General features: G+C 43.2%; 1 protein-coding gene across 1 annotated transcript in view; it reads right to left on the bottom strand.

The window, feature by feature from the left end:
* LOC309559488 (prolyl hydroxylase EGLN2-like) overlaps nt 1-24273 on the bottom strand; it is a 61639-nt gene extending 37366 nt beyond the window's left edge. The window contains exon 1 of the mRNA XM_082262762.1: nt 23168-24273. Coding sequence (XP_082118888.1) covers nt 23168-24139 — 972 coding nt within the window. The 5' untranslated portion in view covers nt 24140-24273. The remainder of the gene's footprint in view (nt 1-23167) is intronic.
* Nucleotides 24274-24758: the final 485 nt, after the last annotated feature.

Raw genomic sequence — 24758 nt, 5'->3', positions numbered from 1 at the left:
TTTTGTGAACATAGATAAAGTCTTAGATCTTTGAATTCAGCTCATGAAAAATTAAAAAAAAAAAAGTGTTGCGTTTATAATTTTGTTCAGTGTAGAAAGTTAAAGATACAGCTTTAGCCTTAAGCCTCTTAGAGGAGCATAGCCAGGAGCAGATCAGGCCGAAGTCATATCTTTACCTCTCTATAAAAGTTGCTGGGTTCCAGCGTGCGGCAATTCCACCTTCGGTCTTCCGATCTGAAAAAATATTGAAAATCGCTACACTAAAACTACAAGCTGTACATACACAGTACAGGTCTGGTACCCATCTCTAGTGCACTGCAACCTGTACATACACAGCCTAGTCTGGTACACACATGTTACTACACAGTGACCTCTGTACACATAGTCTAGGTCCATCATACTCAATACTATACTATGACCTGTACATACACGCACGGTTTAGGTCAAGATCAAAAGCTTCTAGCACAGTAACCTGTACATAACAAAAAGGTCAAGTACCTAAATGGTTTACTGTGGGTTAATGCTGTCGTGGGTGGATTGTCACTGTGACTCAGTATCTGCCACTGACTAGTAATCATTAACCAACCTCTGAGCTTATCTGGGGCTTCAAGTTGGCCAATGCAGGCTGAGAGAACATTTGTCTTGCACAAATATGCACATTATAAAACGGAACAACGTCCTGCAAGACATTCAAGTTTTCCACCAAGTTCAGACCCACGCAACTCCTGGCCATTGCTATTTAACATTACAACGTACTATTTAGTGCAATCATTTCCCAACTGCTCTTGATCTTTCAAAATAACCTCATTTTAGTTATTGTTATGAACATCTAAAAAAAACAGTGTTTTCCTCTACAAGTGAAAATCCCCTTCACATGGCTTTTTTCCAGCAGGAACGCAGTTCCGGCACCTCCAGCACTGAATGTATGTAATGGTAGGGGGGTGCTGGGGTGTGCTGAAGTGTCTACTAATGCTGGCTGCTGGGGGATCTATTTTTGCGGGGAGGGAGGGTTTATTGTTGCTGGGGAAGTCTATTGTTACTGGGTTGTGGGGGGATCTATTGTTGCCAGGGTTGTATGTTACTTGGTATGTTACTTGGGGGGGCAGTTGCTGCTGGTGAAGATCTATTGTTGAGGGAGGGGGGTCTAATATTACTGGCTAGTAGAGGGTCTATTGATGCTGGCTGTGGGAAGATCTGTTGCTAGGGGGTTTATGGTGCTGGGGGTATTTTGTTGTGGGTGGTCCATTGTTGTTGTTGGGGGGGGGGGGATCGGTTGTTGATGGCTGCAGGCAGTCTACTTTAAGTCTCCATTCACACTAGTCCGACTTGTCAGGCGACTTGGTCAGCCTGACAAGTCACGCACCGTCACGTCCCATAGTGTAGTACAGGAACGGTTCTAATAGTCGCTTTGACTTAGAAAAAGGGTCCTGTACTACTTCGGGGCGACCTGGAGAGACTTGCATAGACATTAATTTTATGAAGTTCGTGCAAGTCGTGCCGAAGTCGCGGTGCACGCGACTTCACAGGTCGCCCCCTAAGTCAGATCGCCGTAGTGTGAACCGAGTCTACTACTTTTGTTTTGTTTTTAAGATTGACAAATTTCATAAACCTAAAATTGATACTTGGTTCTGTGTTCTCTATAAAAAGCAATACTGGGTGGTGGGACCAAGGAACAGTGCTTGGGAGGTGGGAGTTCCTGCACCTATTCTTTTAGAAAAAAAGCCCTGCTCCTTCATCTGGTAGACAGTGGCCAGCAGTGGTGCTTAAGCAACACACTGGAGCCAAACAGCCCCTGGCAATGAGTTTTGGGTATACCAGAGTGCTCGGAATGACTTGCGTTTCTCGGTGCCTGCATATAAACCTCTCTTTTATTGTATTTTCAGAGCACACAGACACAGGAGGGCAAATGCATATGCATACACCATGTAAAATTGTATTAAGAGTGCCAAATTTTTTACCTCTTTTGAAAATACTTTTTTCCAAGCTGTCATTGTGATCCAATGGCTTTAGTATTTTCTAGGCTACTGATGCAAATTAGGCATCTCTACTTTCTTTAACTCCATGTTCATTTCCAATTAACACCACAAAACAAGAAAGCAAGAGATCAATTAACTAACATTTTGAGCAATGACAGCCTCTGCATCCTTTAAGACCACACTGTCAGCATGTAAGCTTGGCTTAGCCGGGCATTTACCTTTAGGACTAGCGTAACGGTGCACCTGGTTTACCTATGGAGATAAAATACCCATTCAACAAGGTTCTCAATCTTGTCTAATTGCAACCACCTTGGAATGGTCAGCTGGGGCTTTTCTAAAGATACCATAATGGAATAGGCCAGGTCAGAATATATAATATTAGTCCTAAGGTTAGTTTGATTTAAGCAGAGGAGGAGTGATGAGATCAGGAATACAACTATCAGACCCAACAAAGAGAAAAAAAATCCTACAAATTCCCAGGTGATCCAAACCCTTTTGGAGTTTATATCTTTCATCTGTGGCCACCAGCTTCAGCATCAGGTTTACATAGCCCTTGTAGTGTGCAGATTCTTGTTACATGATTCTATGCTATGCAATTGGTCACACTTATGCCCCGTACACACGCGTCGATAGTTGGGCGTGAATTTTCGGCCAACGTCTGATCGGCCGATTTTTGGCTTGTTAGTATGATGCTTTTGACAACCGACTCCGACTTTTCGGTCAAATAAAATCTGGTGTGCAGACTATAAAATTTTTGTTGGCCGTCAACACAACGGCCGATTTTCCGTCAGTCCGTACAGATTTCGGCAGACAAAAATCTGATGAGCAAGACTGGGCATGCTCAGAGAAGAAAAAACACACAGAAAGTAAACCAGCACATGACATCACTTCTGAAGTAGAATTTTGTTGGCCGAGAAAATTCGTGTGCAGTCTAGGCACATTCCAACCAACAAAACACCACTTGGACAAAAGACGGCCGATCGGTCGGCCGATAACCGTTGCGCTTGTACGAGGCATTAGAAATACAGTAGGTTGCACTCAGCAGATGGGATCTTTGGCCAGAATCCTTGAAGGAAGGGCCCATTTACACTACTGTGGGCTGTTGTAGTGTGTTAAGCGCACATTATATTGCTTGTTACCATGCCCCTGCATTAGAGTAGTTCATTGGTTACATGTCAGTGGCCTGAAAAACTGGACCACCCCATGTTTAATGCAGCGCACCACAGCACTAATGAAAATGAATGACACCCCAACACGCAGTATTGCTTGTTACAGCAACACAACAGTGTGAAGGACACCCTAAGGCTTTAAAGTCCGCATGATATGATTCAGATCATGTGACAACCTTGATTCTATGGGAAAATACCAATTGCCATTGTTTCTCCAATAAATCGGCAAAATTCTGCTGCTTCCTCTTCCTCCGGTCCCCCCCAACTCCAGTTTACTTTACACGGACAACACAATTTTTCTTGGCTGTGGGTGGACACATCATGCCGCAACACCAACCACCCTCTGAAATCTTATGAGCAAGTTTAGACGGTGTGGTTGTCAGATACACAAGATGCTAGAATGAAAATTAAAGCCATGAGTCAAGAAAGCTGGGTCTTCTTTAAAGGAAACCTGTGCCAAAAGAAATATGAACGTTGGTATTGTTGATCTCTCCTGAAAATGCTAGCGCTTGGACAGTCATGCTGCTCATCTGACTTCAGCACTCTCTAAACCACTAGTGTAGAACAAAACATGCATATGGTCAGGGAAGTCTGAAAACATTCTTTGCACATTTGTTCCATGTCAGTGACTCGTAAGACCTGAAACCATTGGATCAAATGCCAGAAATGGTGGACTCCATGTATCTCCTTATTCTGGTTTGACAAGGCTACAGGGTCTATATTAAAACAGATATTTCAGTATGGACTATATGCTATCTACATAGAGGTCACCTCCATTTACATCCACCTATACATAAAATAATAGTGGAGATGAAGTTATACCTTGAGGGCCCATTCACACCTAGGTGTGTGTTAGGGCTCTTTCACACGGTCCCCCTGCATAGGCGGATCCGTGCTGCTCAGCGGGGATCAATCCGCCGATCCCCGCTGAGCCAGTGGATGACAGCTCCGTCTCCGCTTGCAGTGCGGCGAGGGTGGTGTCACAGCTCCCGCTGCTTTCTATGGGGGATCAGATGACAGCGGACCGCTTGTCCACTCTCATCCGATCCGATCCCCTGGACGGATGGAAATTAGGGTTTCCATCCATCCGGATTTCACGGACAGGATAGGATGCGGATGGCAGCGGACATGTCACCGCTGACATCCGCTGCTCCATAGGGCTGAATGGGGCATCCGATCAGATCCGCCTAAAAAAACTGACAGGCGGATCTGATCGGAACGCTCGTGTGAAAGAGCCCTTACTGCATACATTTTCCCTGTGTTGAGGTGTGTTGCAGTAAGGCAGGCCATTTAGTTTTCATGGGCTCTCAACCCAAGAGGATTATTCACATCTGTGCATGGCGATACGCTATAGCCCAGTATAGGTGCAATTCCGAACACCTGCGTGTACGGTTCACAAAGGTTTGAAAACAAACTAAATGTTCTTTATGGCTTATAAATTTAACAGATTATTTCTATATTAGCATAACCAGATACCACCTTTGTATACACAAAAGCATCCCACCTTATAAAACCCACAATGGACATTTTTACAAATATACCTTCCCTTTCATCATCAATTACAGCAAGCTTAGCCTGTCATGTTTCAACCCCATATCTTCCTTTGACCGACGTCACACTAGGAAACCTTTACCATGTGAACAGATAGTAAAAGTCAGTGCGCACCTTTCAAATTCAATTAGGTGGCTCTCACAAGTGGCTATTTAGCATTTTCATTGAGCAAATTAATTCCATCCGTGCGACTGTTGCCGTGTGCTTAGTCTCAGGGGGTCATCATTGTCACGTAAAATCCTGACAATCCAGTTTTACGAGATGGATGATCTGCCAGGAATATTTCGGATGTGTAAACCTTGAGGGTTAAATAACCACTTCCAGAAAACTTCAACAACTCTTGACTGTAAACAGTATACAAAACCAGTAGCCGTTCAAGAAATCCTGACCGCAGACCAATAGATCTTAGGATGGCCCCACAGAGCTCAATATAAGCAAGATAAATCACAGGTTTAAAATCATTTGTGATGATGCACATTGTAAAGTCTAAAAGACTAAAAAAACATTGCCCACAGATAGTACTTGTAATGACAGTACTCCAAAGCTTGCCATACACTTGACAAATGTCATTCTAAAAGTACTTCGAAATTTTGTTTACCTTCCATTTTTGGAACTAATTGACTTTCCTGAACGAAAACCACATTAACTATTAGAAATTCGCTAAAGAAACTTTTTTCTACTGCTCCTTTGAAATTTCTTGTCACTACGGTTGAAAATAAAAGTCATTTTGAACCCAATAAAAAAAAGTAGAAAATCAAAAGAAAAAAAAAAAATATCTAATGAAATTCTATTAGTATGTGGCTAGCTCAGCTTTCATCGGCCAACATCCCTATAAGCTATCTCTCTATGCGGACGACCTCCTATTATCAGGGCCGGTGCTACCACTAGGCAAACTAGGCGGCCGCCTAGGGTGCACTGTCACCCCTAGGGCGCAGCCATGGCCAGTGCCCCATTTCTCTCCTGTCACCTCCTCATCCCCAGGGGAGGTCACCTCTAGAGAGGGGGGCACTTTGTATATGAAGGGGTGTGCAGTGTTAAAGGGGGGCAGTGTGTATAGGAAGGGGGTGTAGGGTTAAAGGGGGGCAGTGTGTATAGGAAGGGGGTGTAGGGTTAAAGGGGGGCAGTGTGTACAAGAAGGGGTGTGTAGGGTTAAAGGGGGGGCACTTTGTATATGAAGGGATGTGAAGGGTTAAAGTGGGACAGTGTGTATATGAAGGGGGTGTAGGGTTAAAGAAGGGCAGTGTGCGCAGGAAGGGGAAAGTGGGGTATTATGTACAGGAAGGGGGCCAATGTGTACAGTTTTTTTTTTTTGGGGGGGGGGTGAAAGGAGCTGGTCTTGTCTAGGGTGCAAAATAGTCTAGCACCGGCTCTGCCTATTATATGTTTCTAAGCCTCAGGTCTGTCTACCAGCCATACTATAAAACTGAAGCCCTTAACATACCCTTACCTAAAACTACTCTATCTCGACTACAATCTACTTTCACGTTTAAATGGCAACAAAAAGCTATTAAATAACTTGGTATTCAAATACCTACCTCCTGGTCTTCCCTGGCAGATCACAATAACACGCCCCTAGCTCGGACGATTCATGGGTGTCCTAAAGCATATGATAAACCGAACATATTTTGGTTTGGCCGTATGAATGTTATCAAAATGTATATTCTACCTAAATTTCTCTACGCCTTTCAGGCACTCCCTGACCCCCCTCTCCAGGGTTTTTTCCAGGCAGTAAATAGGGCTATTCGTAACTTTATTTGGCAGCATAAGAGACCTTGAATTGGCTCTACCATCTTGGTGCTACCTAAGGTTACAGGAGGTGTTGCTCTTCCTAACCTCTTGTTATACTTTCATGCAGCTACTCTGGATAATTGATTGGTATCATGGTCAATCCACTAAATTGTGGACATTATTAGAAAATGACCCAATATCTTCAGATCTTACGTCTCTACCATGGACAGACCTGACACACAGACCCCCTAATGACCAATTGCCCCTAGTGACTTCCGCTACTCTACGGATTTGGGACAGTTACCTTACCAAAGGTCTACTGTCTTCAAGACCTAAGGGCCATACACACTATAAGATTTTCTGAAGACTTTTTCCTTCAGATTTACCTTTTCTATGTAGTGCAAGGGCCTGCCAGATTGCATAGAAATTGAAAGTGTTTAGGTTTGACCTCAAATATGGTTTTGGTAAGTCTGAAGGAAAAAGTCTTCAGAAAATCTTATAGTGTGTATGGCCCATTAGCCCCTTGACCCTGCTGTTTGGAATCACATCTTTCTTCCCAACTTTTACTAACCTTAAATTCCTTTCCTGGCGAAAGTCTGATGCTCCTTTGCGGAGCCATACGCTCCGTAATGGCAAACTAATTCCTTTATCCCGAATGTTCTCCGACTGTCATAACCCATCCGGAGCATGGCTTGAACATACTCAATTGGCACACTTCTTGGACAAGAATACCAAACGTTGAAGAATTGACTAGACCAAAAACAGCCTTTAAGTCGTTACTGTCCCAGTCTGGCAGACCGGAGCACTCACTAGCTCAGATTTTGATACAGGTATCCTACCCAGATCCACCATTACTCTCAAAATGGGAACGGGAATTGAATAAATCTCCTGATGTTATGGAATGGAGCAAAACACTAGCACTTTCCTTTAAATTGTTTATCTCCTCTCATGCCCAAGAGCGGAATTACCGAATTGTGTCTAGGCGGTATCGCTGCCCTACTATCCTGCACAAAATCGATCATACCATACGAAACACATGCTGGAGATGTTTGCAGGCACCTGGCAACATGTCATACATCTGGGGCACATGCCTGTGCATTATCCCTTTTTGGAATAAAATTCTCCACCTATATGACAAACTTGTTTGGGGACAAATTGCCAAACGAACTTCGCATAATCATACTGTGATCATACCTACATTCATCATTTTCTGCCGGCTGCCCGATCTGTTATTCGCTAGATACTGGCGACAACTGGTTGTTCCCTCTCTAGCAGATTGGGCTTGTGAAATGGACAGGTTCGAACATATAGAACGTATGATAGCCTGAGATACTGATAAAAATGAATCCTACTGCATTATGTGGACCATATGGCTGCACTTCTGGTTCTCCTCCAATTTTGATGTTTTTGTGGCAGATAGTCTGGGGGCCACTCAAGTGTAGATTAAACCCCCCCCCTCCTTTCCTCTCCCTACATTTTCCCTTACCTACCCACCCCTCCATTTCTTTTTTTCCTTTTCTCTTTCTGTTACATTCTGTACTACGATGTTATGGTTTGTATGACTGTAGTACCACTACGCATTCCCATTATATTTGCCGTGCTCCTAAATGCCCTCTAAAGGACTACTGGTTCATTAAAAATATGGTTTCTATACTTATTTTTTCCATGCCTCAGAGACCTGTATCTTATCATAATTTTGTGGATATTTGGATCTTTTATTATTATGATCTTCATGTATACTTCTATATCTTTTGGACATAGACTGTTACTCTTAGGCCCCGTTCACACAGGGGCGATCCGACTTCGGGGGGCTACCTCCGAGGTCGCGGTGCGAGCAGCGCGCCGCGACCTCGGAGCGGCCGCCACGGACTTCATAACATTGAAGTCTATGGCGGTCGCCTCTGGGTCACCCCAAAGAAGCTCCGGACCCTTTTTCTAAGTCGGAGCGACTTGTGTCGCTCCTATTAGAACGGGTCCGCAGCTTCCCTATGGAAGGCGACCTACGGCGACCTGTGAGGCGACCAGGTCGCCTCACAGGTCGCCTTAGTGTGAACGGGGACTAAGTGTGAAAGGGGACTAAGGTTTCCACTCTTTATTGTTTATATTGTTTTAAACTGAATAAAATAGATTCAACATAAACTGAAAAATCCTGCTTGCTGCATTTTTTGTAAAAATGCACCACCCCGTTGAAATGCATTGAAAAACGCAGCAAGAATGCATCAATAATGCAACCGTGTTATGTTTTTGATGCGGTTTTGAGTTACATGACTTATGAAAAACACAACATAAGCACAGTAAAATCGTGGTAAAATTGCGGCAAAACCGCATGCATTTTTGGCGCCATTATCAGCATCTTTTTCCTTATGAGCAAAAATGACCGACACCATTTTCGGCCATTGGAATTTCGGTGCATCTCTACTTGTGTAGCAATTTTATTAGGCTATATTATTTACCTGTGTTCAATTTTTTTTTTACTTATTTGGCTCCCCCCACAAAAGCGCAGTTACCCTTTAAGGCATTAATCTAGCACCAACAATTTACACATTGTACATTCACATACAATCTAAGGTCCCCATCTCACATTCATACACATACTAGGGCAGTTTAGATAGGAGCCAATTAACCTACCAGCATGTCTCTGGAGTGTGGGAGATAACTGGAGTACCTGGGGGAAAGACACGTAAGCACAGGAGGAACATGCAAACTCCATGCAGGTCATGTTCTGGTTGAGATTTAAGCAGGAACCCAAATGCTGCAAGGCAGAAGTGTTAACAACAGAGACACTGTGCTGCCCAGCATGAAAAAAAAATAGTTTTGGCTTTAAATATGGTTTAATTTTCCTAACAAGATTTACATTAAATAGTGCCTACTATGAAAAAATAAAAAGCACCCAGCACAAGCCAAAATTCCCCTTTAAGAAACAGCACACAGCAAAGTGCCATGACACCGCCAGTACAACAGGACTATTCTCCTTCTCTTCGGCATACTTGGTCTTGTATAAACAGGGACACAGATAGTATCACTTACAAGGGTTGTACGGTAGTAACTGTTTCAATGGATGAAATGAATTAAAGAATGTGTTATCACACCATATCTAGAGAGATCCTTAGGACTCGGAACAAGTACAAACACTTTGGGGAAAAGCCAACAATAAAATAGGTTGCTAATGCCAAATCCACCTTCTGGTGCAATGTACAAACCTAAACCGCATCTACACCCAGATATTACATTATAATATACTGTACACAGAAACATAGAAAAGTGACAGAGTAGTCCATCAAGTCTGCCATATATATATATATATATATATAATTTTTTTTTTTTTTTCGTTAACTTTATTGTCTGGGGTATGGATCTATATTTGTCCCAATCATGTTTGAAGCCATTTACTGTTGACTGTCTCACTACCTCTGCTGGAAGTTTATTTCAAGCATCAACTACCCTTTCAGTAAAAAGATTAGTTTGGACTTTCCTTCAGTTAGTTTGAGGTCATGTTCCCGTGTTCTTGATTTTGGTTTCATATTAAAAAAAACTGCCCTCCTGAACCTTATTCACCCCTTGATGTATTCAAAGGTTTCAATCATGTCTCTTCTTTCCTCCAGATTGTACTTCTTAAGTTCCCGAAGTCTCTCCTGATATGTTTAATCCCCCAAACCTTTCACCATTTTTGTTACCCGTCTCTGGTAAAAAAAAAAATATATAACTATATATACAGTTGTATTCAAAATTATTCAACCCCCCCAATGCTGTAAAGGGTTTTAGTGTACATTTGTAATTGTATTCAGAATGAAATCCTACAAGGACTTCTTAAAGAACCATATGCAACTAAAATGACATCAATTGGTTTTGTAATACAGTAGTAAATGTTTCTTTTGTGAATTCTTCATTGACACAATTATTCAACCCCTTAAAGACTACCACTCTGAAGAACAGAGGTTCGTTGAAGTGTTTTCAATCAGGTATTGAAAACACCTGTGGATGTCAGGGAGCAGCAATAAACCTAATAAGCACCAATTAGGCAGCTTTAAAATGACTGCGATACTCAGCTCCTTCTAGACATTTACTGGTGTGGTTACAAACATGGTGAGGTCAAGAGAATGGTCCAGGAAGACAAGAGAAGAGGTGATTACTCTTCACAGGAAGGGCAATGGCTATAAGAAGATTGCAAAGATGTTACACATACCAAGAGACACCATAGGAAGCATCATTCGCAAATTCAAGGCAAAGGGCACTGTTGAAACGCTACCTGGTCGTGGGAGAAAGAAGATGCCGACTTCGACTGCTGTGCGCTACCTGAAGCGTAGAGTGGAGAAAAGTCCCCGTGTGACTGCTGAGGAACTGAGAAAAGATTTGTCAGATGTGGGTACTGAAGTTTCTGCTCAGACAATACGGTGCACACTGCGTAATGAAGGCCTCCATGCCAGAACTCCCAGGCGCACCCCCTTGCTGTCTCCAAAGAATAAGAAGAGTCGACTGCAGTATGCCAAAAGTCATGTGGACAAACCACAGAAGTTGTGGGATAGTGTTCTGTGGACTGATGAAACAAAATTAGAACTGTTTGGGCCCATGAATCAACGCTATGTTTGGAGGAGGAAGAACAAGGCCTATGAAGAAAAGAACACCTTGCCCACTGTGAAGCATGGCGGGGGGGTCAATCATGCTTTGGGCTGTTTTGCTTCTGCAGGTACAGGGAAGCTTCAGCGTGTGCAAGGTACCATGAACTCTCTTCAGTACCAGGAGATATTGGATGACAATGTGATGCAGTCCGTCACTAACCTGAGGCTTGGGAGACGTTGGACCTTTCAACAGATGCGGATGCGCGCTCCCGCTCGGTCACAGAACCCCCAGCGCGTGTGCCAGGCGGACCCGATGTCCGCTGGGCACTCGTGATCATCCGTTACACCGGGAGAGAAAGGCAGGCAGCTAATGTAAACACAGCCGCCTGTGTAAGAATAGTGATCATACAGTTCTGCTATGTAGGACCATTAATTACTGTTCTTACACACACAGCCACAACCAATCACAGTTAGAAGCACGCCCCTAGGGACACACTTAACCCCTCCCTCTCAAAAAAAGTTAACCCCTTCACTGCCAGTGTAATTTTTACAGTAATAGTGCATATGTATAGCACTGATTACTGTAGTAATGTCACTGGTAACCCCAAAAATGTCAGTCAAGGGTCCGATCTGTTCACCGCAATGTCGCAGTCCCGCAAAAAAAAAAAAAAAACGCAGATCACCGCCATTACACGTTAAAAAAAAAAACACAACAAAAATGACAAAAATCTTTCCCTTAGTTAGTAAACGCAATAACTTTTGCACAAACCAATCAAAGTACGCTTTTTGCAAATTTTTTTACCAAAAATATGTAGCATAAAACAAATTGGCCTAAAATGTTAAAAAAAATTTTGATTTTTACATTTTTTTTGGGGAATTTCATATAAAAAATGTGAAAAATATATTGTTGTTTTTGCAAAATTTATGCTCTTTTTTTTGTTTATAGCGCATGATCAAAAAAAAAAAAAAAAAAAAACGCACAGGTGATCAAATACCACCAAAAGAAAGCTCTGTTTGTGGGAAAAAAGGACATCAAATTAATTTGGGTACAGTGTCGCATGACCGCGCAATTGTCCGTTAAATTCACGCAGTGCCGAATCGCAAAATAGGCCCTGGTCAGGAAGGGGGTAAAATCTTCCGGGGCTTAAGTGGTTAACAGCTGTCAAATAAGAATTCCCATTTGGAGATATCCCCTTTACTCTTGCTGACATTAGTAAAATTTTCCATTCACCCTCATGTCCTGGTGTCCATTGGGATAGAAAGCCGGGTTGACTATGCCCAGCAATAAAGAACCTGAGAGGTTCTAACCCATCTTCGCTCTACCCAAAACTAGAAAATAAGTAGATAGTGGGTCACTAGAAGACCTTTAGATGAAGAAGGTCTTGCTCTTAGGGTCATGATCCCAAGGAAAACATCCTTTACAGGAAATCTGAAACATTCCATAGTGATCAGTAGGGAGGATAGACAAGGTGTAGACGGCCTGCAGCTGTCAGTGTATACAGCGTATACAGTCATCACACAAGCATTTCTATTACTGTACGTGAAACCAGAATGTTTGGCTCCCATCTATGACCAGTTCAGACAAAGATCCGACAGGGATGTCTTGGCTTTGCTGGAGGAAAACAAATGACAGATGCTACAAAATTATCGGACATCCTCCCTACGGCTCCAACCTCTTCTTCCAACTGCTGAATGGATCCTACAGAGATTTCCAAGACGCTCAGAAAATTCCTACAACCGATTACTTTAGAGCATTCGTTGTCGTTAATCTGTTCATTTATGCAATTAAAGCCAGGATATCCTGGACTGCTAGCCAACAAAAAACCCAACTGAATGAATCACAATGCCAATACTGGAAGGACTGAGGTTTCGTAACTGGTGTCGGCATCACATGAAACAATCAGGCAGTAATGGATCCCTAGTGAACGATAACTTCCGTTTATTGCTTGAACAAGTTTTCCAATAGGTTGAAGGTCCTCTGCAACCAAGTAATCATTCTGTAGGGAATAATCACTTTTTCACGTGTTCACTGTACAGATCGCCCAGTTAATGGAGACAAGAAAGAGCGAGACCATTATGGTGACGGAGGATGTCGAAATCCCTCATTACCCCAAGCTGACTCTGAAGGCAACTACTTACTATCTAAAAAAAATATAAAATAAAAATGGCAAATGATGCAAAAAAGCGGGCCATGTAGGGGTTAACATCAGAACGTTAACAATTTCTTCCAAGCATAGGAAATGCTCATTATCACCAGCGGAGATTTTCGGGCAAGCTGGAAATTTTGTTTTAACCACTTGCCGACCGCTCACATTGAGCGTACTGTGGCAAAGTGGCTCGTTATCGTCCAGCGACGTAGACCTACGTCGCTAGACTCCTGCCCCTGTGGGCGGCGCGCGCGCGCCGCCGGAGGCTCACTCCCACTGTATTCAGACACAGCGGGAGTCGGGCCAGGGGAGGAGAGGCGGTGATCACCGCCGCTCTTCCCCGATCATCGGGGATCGAGTGAGGAAATCCGCCCGCTTGTGAAAAGAAAGTGGGCGGATCTCCTATGTGACAGGCAGTGACAGATCACAGGATTCAGCATAGCTGAACCTGCGATCTGTGTCTCTGTCACACAATCCCCTCCCCCCACACACGTCAGTAAGCACCAGGCATACATTTAACCCCTTGATCACCAATAAAGTTAACCCCTTCCCTACCAGTCTCATTATTACAGTAACAGTGCATATGTATAGCACTGATTACTGTAGTAATGTCGCTGGTACCCCCAAAAGGGTCAAAAATGTCAGTTAGGGGTCCAATCTGTCCGCCGCAATGTCACAGTCCTGCAAAAAAAAAAAAAAAATTGCAGATTGCCGCCAGATCGCCATTACTAGTTTAAAAAAAAAAACAATAAAAAAATTACATAAATTTTGCGTAGTTAGTAGCTGCGATAACTTTTGCGCAAACCAATCAAAATACGCTTATTGCGATTTTCTTTACCAAACATATGTAGCAGAAAACAAATTGGCCTAAAATGTTAAAAAATTTTGATTTTTTTAAATTTTTTTTTGGGGGGGGGGGGGGGGGAATTTCATATAAAATAATGTGAAAAATATTGTTATTTTTTTCAAAATTGTCGCTCTTTTTTTGTTTATAGCGCAAAAAGTAAAAATCGCACAGGATATCAAATACCACCAAAAGAAAGCTCTGTTTGTGGGAGAAAAAAAGGACGTAAATTTCATTTGGGTACGGCGTTGCATGACCACGCAATTGTCAGTTAAAGTCGCGCAGTGCCAAGTTGCAAAAAGTGGCCTGGACGTATAGCAGGAAAATCCTCCGGTGGTAAAGTGGTTAAAAAATGAAAATAATAGAATATGCTCATTTCAAATCAAGAGGCTAACACTGATTAAAATGAAAAAAAAAATGAACACTTTTTTTTTTATTTATTCATTTTTTTTTTTTGGATCTCTGTAGTAATCTCTGTAGGAAGAAAAAAAAAAAAAGAGAAAAAAGGTAATAATCCAATCAAATTTTATTGACATCAAATTTTTTGAGGCTATGTTAGCCTTAAAGCAGTATTAAACCCAAAAGCAAACATTTATTTTATTGCAACTTACCGATTCTTAGATGCAAAACTGCCAGAAAAACAGAGGGCTTTTGCAGCGCTTTTGAGGCGTTTGCGGAGCGGTTTTAGGACACGTGACTCAAAAACTGCCCCAATAACACGGCGGGGCATTTTTGAGGCGCTTCCCATTCATTTCAATGGGGAGGAGCATTTTTGGTGAGGTTTTTTAAGCTCCCCAAACATGCTACAAAGATGCTGCAAGCACTATTTTGTTCACCACACCGCAGGCGCACCGCCCCAGTGTGAAAGCATTTATTGATTTGAAAGGGAAGTATTTTTCTTGAGCTTTTCAGGCGCTTTTTTTTTTTTTAACACATAAGTGCTTGAAAAACTCCTAAGTGTGAATGGGACCTTAGGCTTTTTTCCCTTTATTTTCACCTGGTGATCCAGCCAGTAAGTCTGTTTTGGTAAAAGAACACGCTCTCTTCCAAATATAATAACTTACAGGGTTGAGACAGGCCATTTAACACTGACAGAGGTGCTTACAAATACCGGGATGATTAGTATTAAGTATTAATATATATTAATTGAGTATTAAGATCAATAAAATATTAAGCATAGGACACGGATAGAGATACAACTTCACTTGGTCGACCACTTAAATGTAGTGTCTCACACCTAATTATGGACTGTCCAGGGGTTCATAGAAAAACCATGATCATCTTCCATCTATTATTGTCACCATATTTATATATTGTATACTGCCTATGCTATCAGTTCTATTTTGTACTACCCGACAATGTCTTATCTTGTTCAAAACAGTCTTAATTTTGGCAGCAAATTTCAATTTAGTTTTAGTCTTAGTCTTAGGACTAAAATGGCATTTTAGTTTTAGTCCCATTTTATGGCACTTTTCCACTGCAAGTACCGGCTCGTACCAGGTCGGCTCTACTCGGCCCTGCTTGGCCTGGTTTGCTTTTCCACTGCTGGTACTGCATGATATAGTGTCGGAACGGTTCGGTACGGTATGGTATAGGTTTGCTTTTCCACTAAAGTAGTACTAAAGTTAAGTGGGTGGGATAATAACGGGGTGGGTGGGATTCTCTGACCAATCAGTGGCTAGTAGTGACTGCATGCAAAGGATTGTGGGATATGGTACCAGTTTGGTACCTGTTGGAACCACAATCGAGTAGGTACTGTTTTTCAGGGCCGTACCGTTCGGTTCCATGCAGTGGAAAAGCAAACCTATACCGTACCGTACCGAACCGTTCCGACCCTATACCATGCGGTACCAGCAGTGGAAAAGCACAAAAGCAGGCCGAACTGGTACGGTTCCATGCAGTGGAAAAGCGCCATTAGTCTTCTGCAAGTGTTTTAGTTTTAGTCTTATTTAGTCGACTAAAACGTCCTACATTTTAGTCGACTAAAACGTCCTACATTTTAGTCGACTAAAACGTCCTACATTTTAGTCGACTAAAACGTCCTACATTTTAGTCGACTAAAACGTCCTACATTTTAGTCGACTAAAACGTCCTACATTTTAGTCGACTAAAACGTCCTACATTTTAGTCATCTATAATCAAATGGGTGTAGTTCAATTGTAATTTGTAACGCATTATTGAAGCATTTCTCTACAATTTCCAAACTCAGTATATACTACTGCTGGTCCTGGAGTGAAAAATCTTATATGTTATTATTTATGGTATTAAGCTTTGAGCGTGCACCAGTGTTAATTTTGGCAGCAAATTTCGATTTCGTTTTAGTTATAGTCTTTTGACTAAAATGCCATTTTAGTTTTAGTCGTATTTTAGTCTTTTGACTAAAATGCCATTTTAGTTTTAGTCGTATTTTAGTCATCTGAATTGTTTTAGTTTTAGTCGTATTTTAGTAGACTAAAATTGTATTAATTTAGTCAACGAAAATGTTTTAGTCAGTTTTAGTCGACGAAATTAACACTGGTTCAAAATCCTAGAGAAAAAAAGTTTGACACAGAAAATATTAGGTATAGGTTATACTTGGGGGCATAGGTATTTTAGGGTAAATTCTCTCTAGTTTATGGTATCAGAAGCCTAACATCAAAATTGTGGACATTGGATTTCTGGTGCTGAAAATAAAGTAACTCAAATAAGTAGAAGTCATGTGAGGATTTTTTATATGATCCATTGTTAAGCCTCCGTTCACACTAGGTCGCTCCGACTTCGGGGGCGACCTGTGAAGTCGCGTGCAGCGCGACTGCGGCGCGACTTGCGCAGACTTCATAAAATGAATGTCTATGCAAGTCGCCTCTGGGTTGCCCCGAAGTAGTACAGGATCCTTTTTCCAAGTCGGAGCTCCTGTACTACACAATGGGAGCTGACGGACCGTGACTTGTCAGGCTGACAAGTCGCATCAATGTGAATGCGGTGTAATTCCTTACTTTTTTGTTGAAAGGAAAATAAACTTTCACTGTGTGTTGCATCTTTACATCAAAAGATTAGGTTGGGTTGCAAAAATACACTTTGTTCCTGGCAACATCTGCCCAGCTAAGGCCACTCTTGACCTGTCCCTGCTGTTACAGTGACTTAGGTCTTCACTATGGAGCTATGTCTCACTAACACTTTGTTCTTTGTAACATCTGACCATCTAAAGCCACCCCTGGCCTGTCCTAGCTGTGACAGTCACTTAGGTCTTCAGCACGGAGTTGGGTCTCACTAAAACTTCATTCTTGTTAACATCTACTAATCTAATGCCCCGTACACACGTACCGATTGTCGGCCGAACGATCGGCCGTCTTTTGCAAAAGACTGCACACGAATTTTGTTGGCCAACAACAGCCGACTGCAGAAGTGATGTCATGTGATGGTTAACTTTCCTTGTCTTTTTTCTTTTCTGAGCATGCCCAGTCTTGCAAATCTGCTGTCTGTCGGTCGAAATCTGTACTGACTGATGAACAATCGGCCGTTCTGTTGTCGGCGTACAAAAATTTTAATGCCTGCACGACAGATTCTTTTCGGCCGAAAGTGCGCTGTCGGCTGTCGGAAGCATCATACTAACAAGCCTACAATCGGCCGATCGGTCGTCAGACCGAATATTTACGGCCGACAATCGGTACGTGTGTACGAGGCATAAGGCTGCCTCTGGCCTTTTTCTGCAGTTACAGTCACTTAGGTCTTCACCATAAAGTTGGGTCTCACTAAAACTTAGTTTTTTGGTAACATGTGCCCACCTATGGCCAACCTTGGCCTGTCCCTGCGGTTACCAGGAATGAAGTGTTAGAGAGACCCAACTCCATGTGAAGATCTAAGTGACCAAGGTCTTCTCCATGGAGTTGGGTTTCGTTAACTCTTCGTTCTTGGTATTTTTTTGGCCATCTATGGTCCATAGCCTGTCCTACTGCTACAGTCACTTAATCTTCACTGTGGAGTTGGGTCTCACCAGCACTTTGCTTATTGTAACATCTGACCATCTAAAGCCACCCTTAGCGCCTGTCCATGCTGTGACAGTCACTTAAGTCTTCACCACATTGTTGGGTCTCACCAAAACTTAATTCTTGGCAATATCTGACCATCTTAAACTGTCCTGGCCTTTTTCTGTTGTTACAGCCACTTTAGGTCATCATCAAAGGGTCTTACTAAAACCTTGTTCTTGGTAACATCTGCCTACCTATGGCCAACTTTGGCCTGTTTCTGCTGTTACCAGGAATGAAGTGTAAAGCCCCGTACACATGCATCAAAAATTGGCAGGGAATTTTCGTCCAAAGTCCAAACTTCCGATTTTCGGCTTCTTAGTATGATGCTTCCGACAACCGACTCCGACTTTTCGGCCGAAAAAAATCTGGTGTGCAGGCTATAAAATTTGTTGGCTGTCAAAACACGGCCGATTTTCATGCAGTCAGTACAGATTTTGACAGGGAAAAATCTTATGAGCAAGACTGGGCATGCTCAGATAAGAAAGAACAAAGAAAGCAAACCAACACATGACATCACTTCTGAAGTAGATTTTTGTTGGGCGAGAAAATTCGTGTGCAGTCTAGGCACATTCCAACCAACAAAACACCACTCTAGACAAAAGACGGAAGATCGGTCGGCCGATAATCGTTGCGTGTGTATGGGGCTTTAGAGAGACCCAACTCCATGTGAAGATCTAAGTGACCAAGGTCTTCTCCATGAAGTTGGGTTTCGTTAAAGCGGAGTTCCGGGCACAGAAGTCATTTTTTACTAAACATACCCCCGGGACAGTCAGGGCTAGCACATTCCACAATGGCTAGCCTCTGATCTGTCCCGGTTCGCACTTACCTTTTAGAAGAAATACTTACTTATAAAATTTCTTCCACAGCGTTTCCATCTCTCTTGTGGGCAGCTGAAGCCAGCGCGGTCCTCTTCTGTGTCTTCTTCCGCGTCTTCTTGTCCCAGAATGCGCCTACACCGGCCCCTCTCGTCACTTCCGGTGCGGCGCCGTATTCCTCCACAGCTTCTGGGCATGCCCAGAAGCTGTTTAGCAGGGGAATGCGGCGTCGCCCGGAAATGACGAGCGGGGCCGGTGCCGTCGCATTGATTCCTGGGAGCGATAACGTTCAGCTCCCAGGAATCATAGCGAGACAGGAAGTGACGGGGTGAGCCGCGGCTCCGAGGGAGGAAGTACTCTGAGGTGAGTATCTTCGATCTTCAATTACAAGGTAAGTAAACAAAAAAAAAAAAATAACTATCCAATTCCTTTTCAGGTGAGGTCTACCTAGCGGAGGGACACAAAAAAAAAAATATCGCTTTTGTGCCCGGAACTCCGCTTTAACTCTTCGTTCTTGGTATTTTTTTGGCCATCTATGGTCCTTAGCCTGTCCTGCTGCTACAGTCACTTAATCTTCACTGTGGAGTTGGGTCTCACCAGCACTTTGCTTATTGTAACATCTGACCATCTAAAGCCACCCTTAGTGCCTGTCCATGCTGTGACAGTCACTTAAGTCTTCACCACATAGTTGGGTCTCACCAAAACTTCATTCTTGGTAATACCTGACCATCTTAAACTGTCCTGGCCTTTTTCTGTTTTTACAGTCACTTTAGGTCATCATCAAAGGGTCTTACTAAAACCTTGTTCTTGGTAACATCTGCCAACCTATGGCCGACTTTGGCCTGTTCCTGCTGTTACAGAAACAAAGTGTTAGCGAGACCCAACTCCATGGTGAAGACCGAAGTCACTTGGGTCTGAACCATGGAGCTGGGTCTCATTAACACTTCATTCTTGGTAACATCTGCCCATCTATGGTCACTGTTAGCCTGTCCTGCTGTTAAAGTTGCTTAGTTGTCACCGTGATGTTACTGACTGACAGTGAAGACCCAAATATGACAAATATTTGACAGCACAATTGCCAGATGTATCTATTGTGAATGGAATGTGTGTTTGTGACACAGAAAGCAAGCATTACAATACATTATGTCCTACACATTCCCATCTACTACGCTCCTGCAACGGCCATAAATCTGCCAGCACGACTAAGCCACAGAAATACGTGACATTTAAGCTCAGTAAGCTTTGCTCTACTTATTAAACATGCTCACGTTGACAAAACAGCCCTATGGTCCAGTGGAGACGAGGCGAACAAATATCACCTGGGTTCATCTCCTGCCTGCATGGCACTGCCATGGACTACAGGACATAGGGGTTCCTTTACTAAAACTGGTGCAGCTCTGCATAGAAACCAATCACCTTCCAGGTTTTTTTTTTGTCAAAGCTTAACTGAACAAAGTGAAGTTAGAAGCTGATTGGCTACCATGAACAGCTGCATCAGATTTTTAACTCTCTAGTTATAGTAAATCAACCCCATGGACCCCTTCCTTCTCATGACTGATTGCATGCTCTGAAGACAAGAAAATGACAAGCACAGAGAACTCAGTAAGTGCATGGATTAAAAAAATAAAGAAAAAAAAAAATTAATAATAATAAAATCATATATATATATATATCGTATATACAGTAAACCCCCGCTCCATCGCGGTTCAGTTTTTGTGGTCCCGGTAATTCGCGCTTTTTTTTGTAATGTTATTTTACTATATAAATCATTAAAAATGAAATATTTTTGTGTTTTCCATAGCTCTTGCTATGTCTCTCAGTATCTTTTATGTGTTTAAATGAGTTTCTAGTGTTTTAAAAGTGTGTTTAAAGACCTTAAAATGCTTCTACACGTACAGTGACAGTAAAATAATCATGCCTACAATGCATTTTAATAGGGTTTTTCTATTTCGCGGAATTTCACTTTTCGCGGCTGGGTCCGGAACGTAACCCCCGCAATGGAGGGGGGTTTACTGTATATATATTATATATATATTTATTTAATTTTTTAAGTATATAACTGAAGTATCAAATAACCAAAAATTTGTGTTCATACTCCATTTTGAGAAAGGTCTATAAAGCGCCTTTGTCCTGAATTTTGAGATTGAAGTTCCCAATACACTCTCTGGTTTTTTCATCAGCACAACGATAAAGAAAATATTGATTGCAATAATCAAGTAACATTTGGTAAAGAAAGCGGTACTGGAAAGTTACTAAAATCTTTTACATGGTTTTAAAAAAAAAAAATCTTCATGCATGCTGGAAAACATCTGTCACTTTAAAAGTCAGAAAAGTTGATTAAAGAAAATAGAATGGGGGAGATTTAGTAAAACCGGAGCACTCAGAATCTGGTGCAGCTGTGCATGGTGGCCAATCAGCTTCCAACTTCAGCTTGTTTAATTAAGCATTGGCAATAAAACCTGGAAGCTGATTGGTTTTTATGCAGAGCTGCACCAGATTTTGCACTCTCCAGTTTTAAAAAATTACCCCCCCCCAACGTGTCATAATAAATAACCCCCCAACGTGTCATAATAAATAACCCCCCCAACGTGTCATAATAAATAACCCCCCCAACGTGTCATAATAAATAATTCCCCAACGTGTCATAATAAATAATTCCCCAACGTATCATAATAAATAACCCCCCAACGTGTCATAATAAATAACCCCCCCCAACGTGTCCTAATAAATAACCCCCCAACGTGTCATAATAAATAACCCCCCCCAACGTGTCATAATAAATAACCCCCCCAACGTGTCATAATAAATAACCCCCCCAACGTGTCATAATAAATAATTCCCCAACGTGTCATAATAAATAACCCCCCAATGTGTCATAATAAATAACCCCCCAACGTGTCATAATAAATAACCCCCCCAACGTGTCATAATAAATAACCCCCCAACGTGTCATAATAAATAACCCCCCAACGTGTCCTAATAAATAACCCCCCAACGTATCATAATAAATAACCCCCCAACGTGTCATAATAAATAACCCCCCCAACGTGTCATAATAAATAACCCCCCCAACGTGTCATAATAAATAACCCCCCAACGTGTCATAATAAATAACCCCCCAACGTGTCATAATAAATAACCCCCCCAACGTGTCATAATAAATAACCCCCCATAGTGCTTACACTGGTTCCGATTCATCAAACTCACTTAAGAAGTGCTAAAAATTGTTCACGGCATGCTAAAATGGTCTCTTACTCCATTATATTGTGGGGTTGATTTACTAAAACTGGAGAGTGCAAAATCTGCCGCAACGCTGCATAGAAACCAATCAGCTTCCAGTTTTTTAGTCAAAGCTTAACTGATCAAGCTGAAGTTGGAAGCTGATTGGCTCCCATGCACAGCTGCCCCAGATTTTGCACTCTCCAGTTTTAGTAAATCAGCACCTGTACGCGGTTCCTACTATTGCGGCTAAAGTAGCGCGATTTCAAAGCGGAGGATCAATGCGATTTTGATCTCAGATTTCATGGCAGCTTGCGACTTCATTTAACAGAAGTCAATGCAAGTCGCAATGAAACGCAGAACAGTAGTGCAGGAATCTGAGTTTCAACGATTTGAACAGTTCCATTGCCGAAAACAGGGTGCGACTGAACTGGCAAATCGCATGACAAATCGCATTGGTGTGAATGAAGGCTTAAGCATGCCCCAAGTGCTATTTATCAATTTTTAAAGTGGGTCTGTCATGGGAAAAGTATGGAGGCTGCTACTGCTGCCCTCCCCTTTGAGAATGCACATTTACTGGCTGTCATGCTGATGCTTTGACTACAGAGGCAAAAGGTCTGTGGCTCAGCGGTTTTGAAGCCAGACACAGCCAGGCAACTAGTATTTTCAAAAGAATGGCAGCCAGCATGCTGCTTTATTACAAAAGAAAAATCTGGAAATAAGAACCTTTAGGCCCCTTTCACACTTATGCGACGCAATTTTACCGTGATTTTGCCGCGAATCGCGGCACGATTTTGACGCGATTTTGAGCAATGGTTCAGGGCTATATACCTCAAAACGCATTAAAATCGAGCCAAAGTAGTGCAGGAACTACTTTGAAGTCGGTGCGACTACAAAACGCACTGATATGAATGGGGCTCATTAAAAATAATGGAAAAACGACTTGTCATGCGATTTTGCGGTCCAAAATCGCGGGACAAGTCGCACTAGTGTGAAAGGGGCCTTAGGTGACATAGCCATCATTTTTGTTTTAGTTTTTGCAGACAATATATCTGCAGGTCTGTGGCCATACAAATTAATCTACAGCAGTGTCGGTGCGTGCAATAAAATCGCATGCTAAGGAGGATCATTAAAGGGCGATGGTATTTTGCTCACCTTGGTTCGGCCGTTAATAATGTAGCTGCCCAGTTTTCCACTACAGTGCATGATAACCTCGTCTATCCTGGACATGAGGATCCCAATGTTCTCACACCCCGGCTCCTTCCCTTCCACCCAGGCGATCTGGTCACCACGAATGTTTTTGGATGGTATGGTCCTCTGACTGACCAGCTGTCCGTCCCGAAACTTCCCACTACGGTTAAGTAATTCCACCTCGTCAAGGACCCGTGAGCCCAAAGCTTCCCCCAAAAAGTGGTCCTTAACACAAATGCCGTAGTAAGTCATACATGGGACTATATAATCCAAGGCCATTTTTTGTGGAGTGACCCCCGAGTCATTGTTCGTAGCCAGTTTGGCGTTATTGGGCCCCTCTCGCCTGCAGGTAAGGTCTTGAGGGGTATCGGCGTGTACCTCGTTTTTCCACCTCTTGCCCTCCATGGGAGGGAATACAGAAGGTCCTCTCTCCGGTGCCATCACCATAACTGTATTCTCCGCCAACCCACTGCCAGTCCATTTCCTTTTATTGGGCACAGCATCCCTTCGCCCATTCACTACGACAGCTTGGCAACTGCTGCCACCTTCCAAGTCCCTTGAATAAGACCCTCCTAGGTCTCTATTGACTACGGTGGCCGGCCTGGCCATTGGCATTTCCCCATTGGGTGTCACCCGAGCCCTCAATGGAGCCACCGTGCATGATGCCAGCAGTGCCTCGTCCTCAGCTTCGGCGGACAGGTTCTCAGCGACAGCCTTCTCCGGGATGGTTAAGGGGCGCAGGTGGCATCTGTTGCCCCCGTTCAACACTTTGACAGCAGAGTGAACATCTGGAAGCGGGTGAGATGCTTTCACGGTGACTTGTGGGTATCGGTCGACCCCCATCCTGACACACGGCAGAGTGGAGTTCCCCTGGTCTTGGCTGGATTGCTTGACTTGACTCTTTACAGGCTGGCCCAGCTGATGCACTCTATCCATGTCAGTGTCAGCATGTCTCCTGCACGTAGCACACGTCCTGGCCCCATCATTCACAGGGTTGTACAGGTCACAGCAGCAGCCGGCGGGGGTAGGGCACTCATTCTAGTCTTCAGCTGACAAGTGGCACACCTCTCTCCTCTGCAGTGACAGCGATCAACTCAAAGCACAACTTTCTCCTAGAGAAGAGAAGCAGAGTGGTGAGGTTAGCACTCCTCCAGCCCCAACTAACACGCCCTGCCTGCTATCTATACTCCCCAACTACTTACAACTCGAATCCTATGCAATATGCCAGGGATGCTTCTGCAGGGACATCTGGCAGTGCCAAGCAGATGCAGAGCCTCCTGTCTGCCCTGGAGAAAATAAGCCATCGGCACCACAGCCAATCCAGAAAGTCCCTGCCATGGGCAGCTAAGGGGACTTACCGAGACAGCAGAGCGACGTCCTCAGTGTGCCCAGACAGTGACACCCAGGGCTGTCTGGAGCCCCCACCCTGCCTAATGTATGTGTGCTCCTAAATGTATGGAATGCCCAGGAGGGGGCAGAGCAATGATCTACACAGCTGGCAGTGCAGGTCTGTGTGATATCAAGGAGGGGGGGGGGGGGCATTCAGTGTAGGTGA

This window comes from Pelophylax lessonae (assembly GCF_965119305.1).
Source record: "Pelophylax lessonae genome assembly, chromosome: 7".
In the NCBI taxonomy this organism is placed as follows: domain Eukaryota; kingdom Metazoa; phylum Chordata; class Amphibia; order Anura; family Ranidae; genus Pelophylax; species Pelophylax lessonae.
This window is presented reverse-complemented; position numbering and strand designations above follow the sequence as displayed.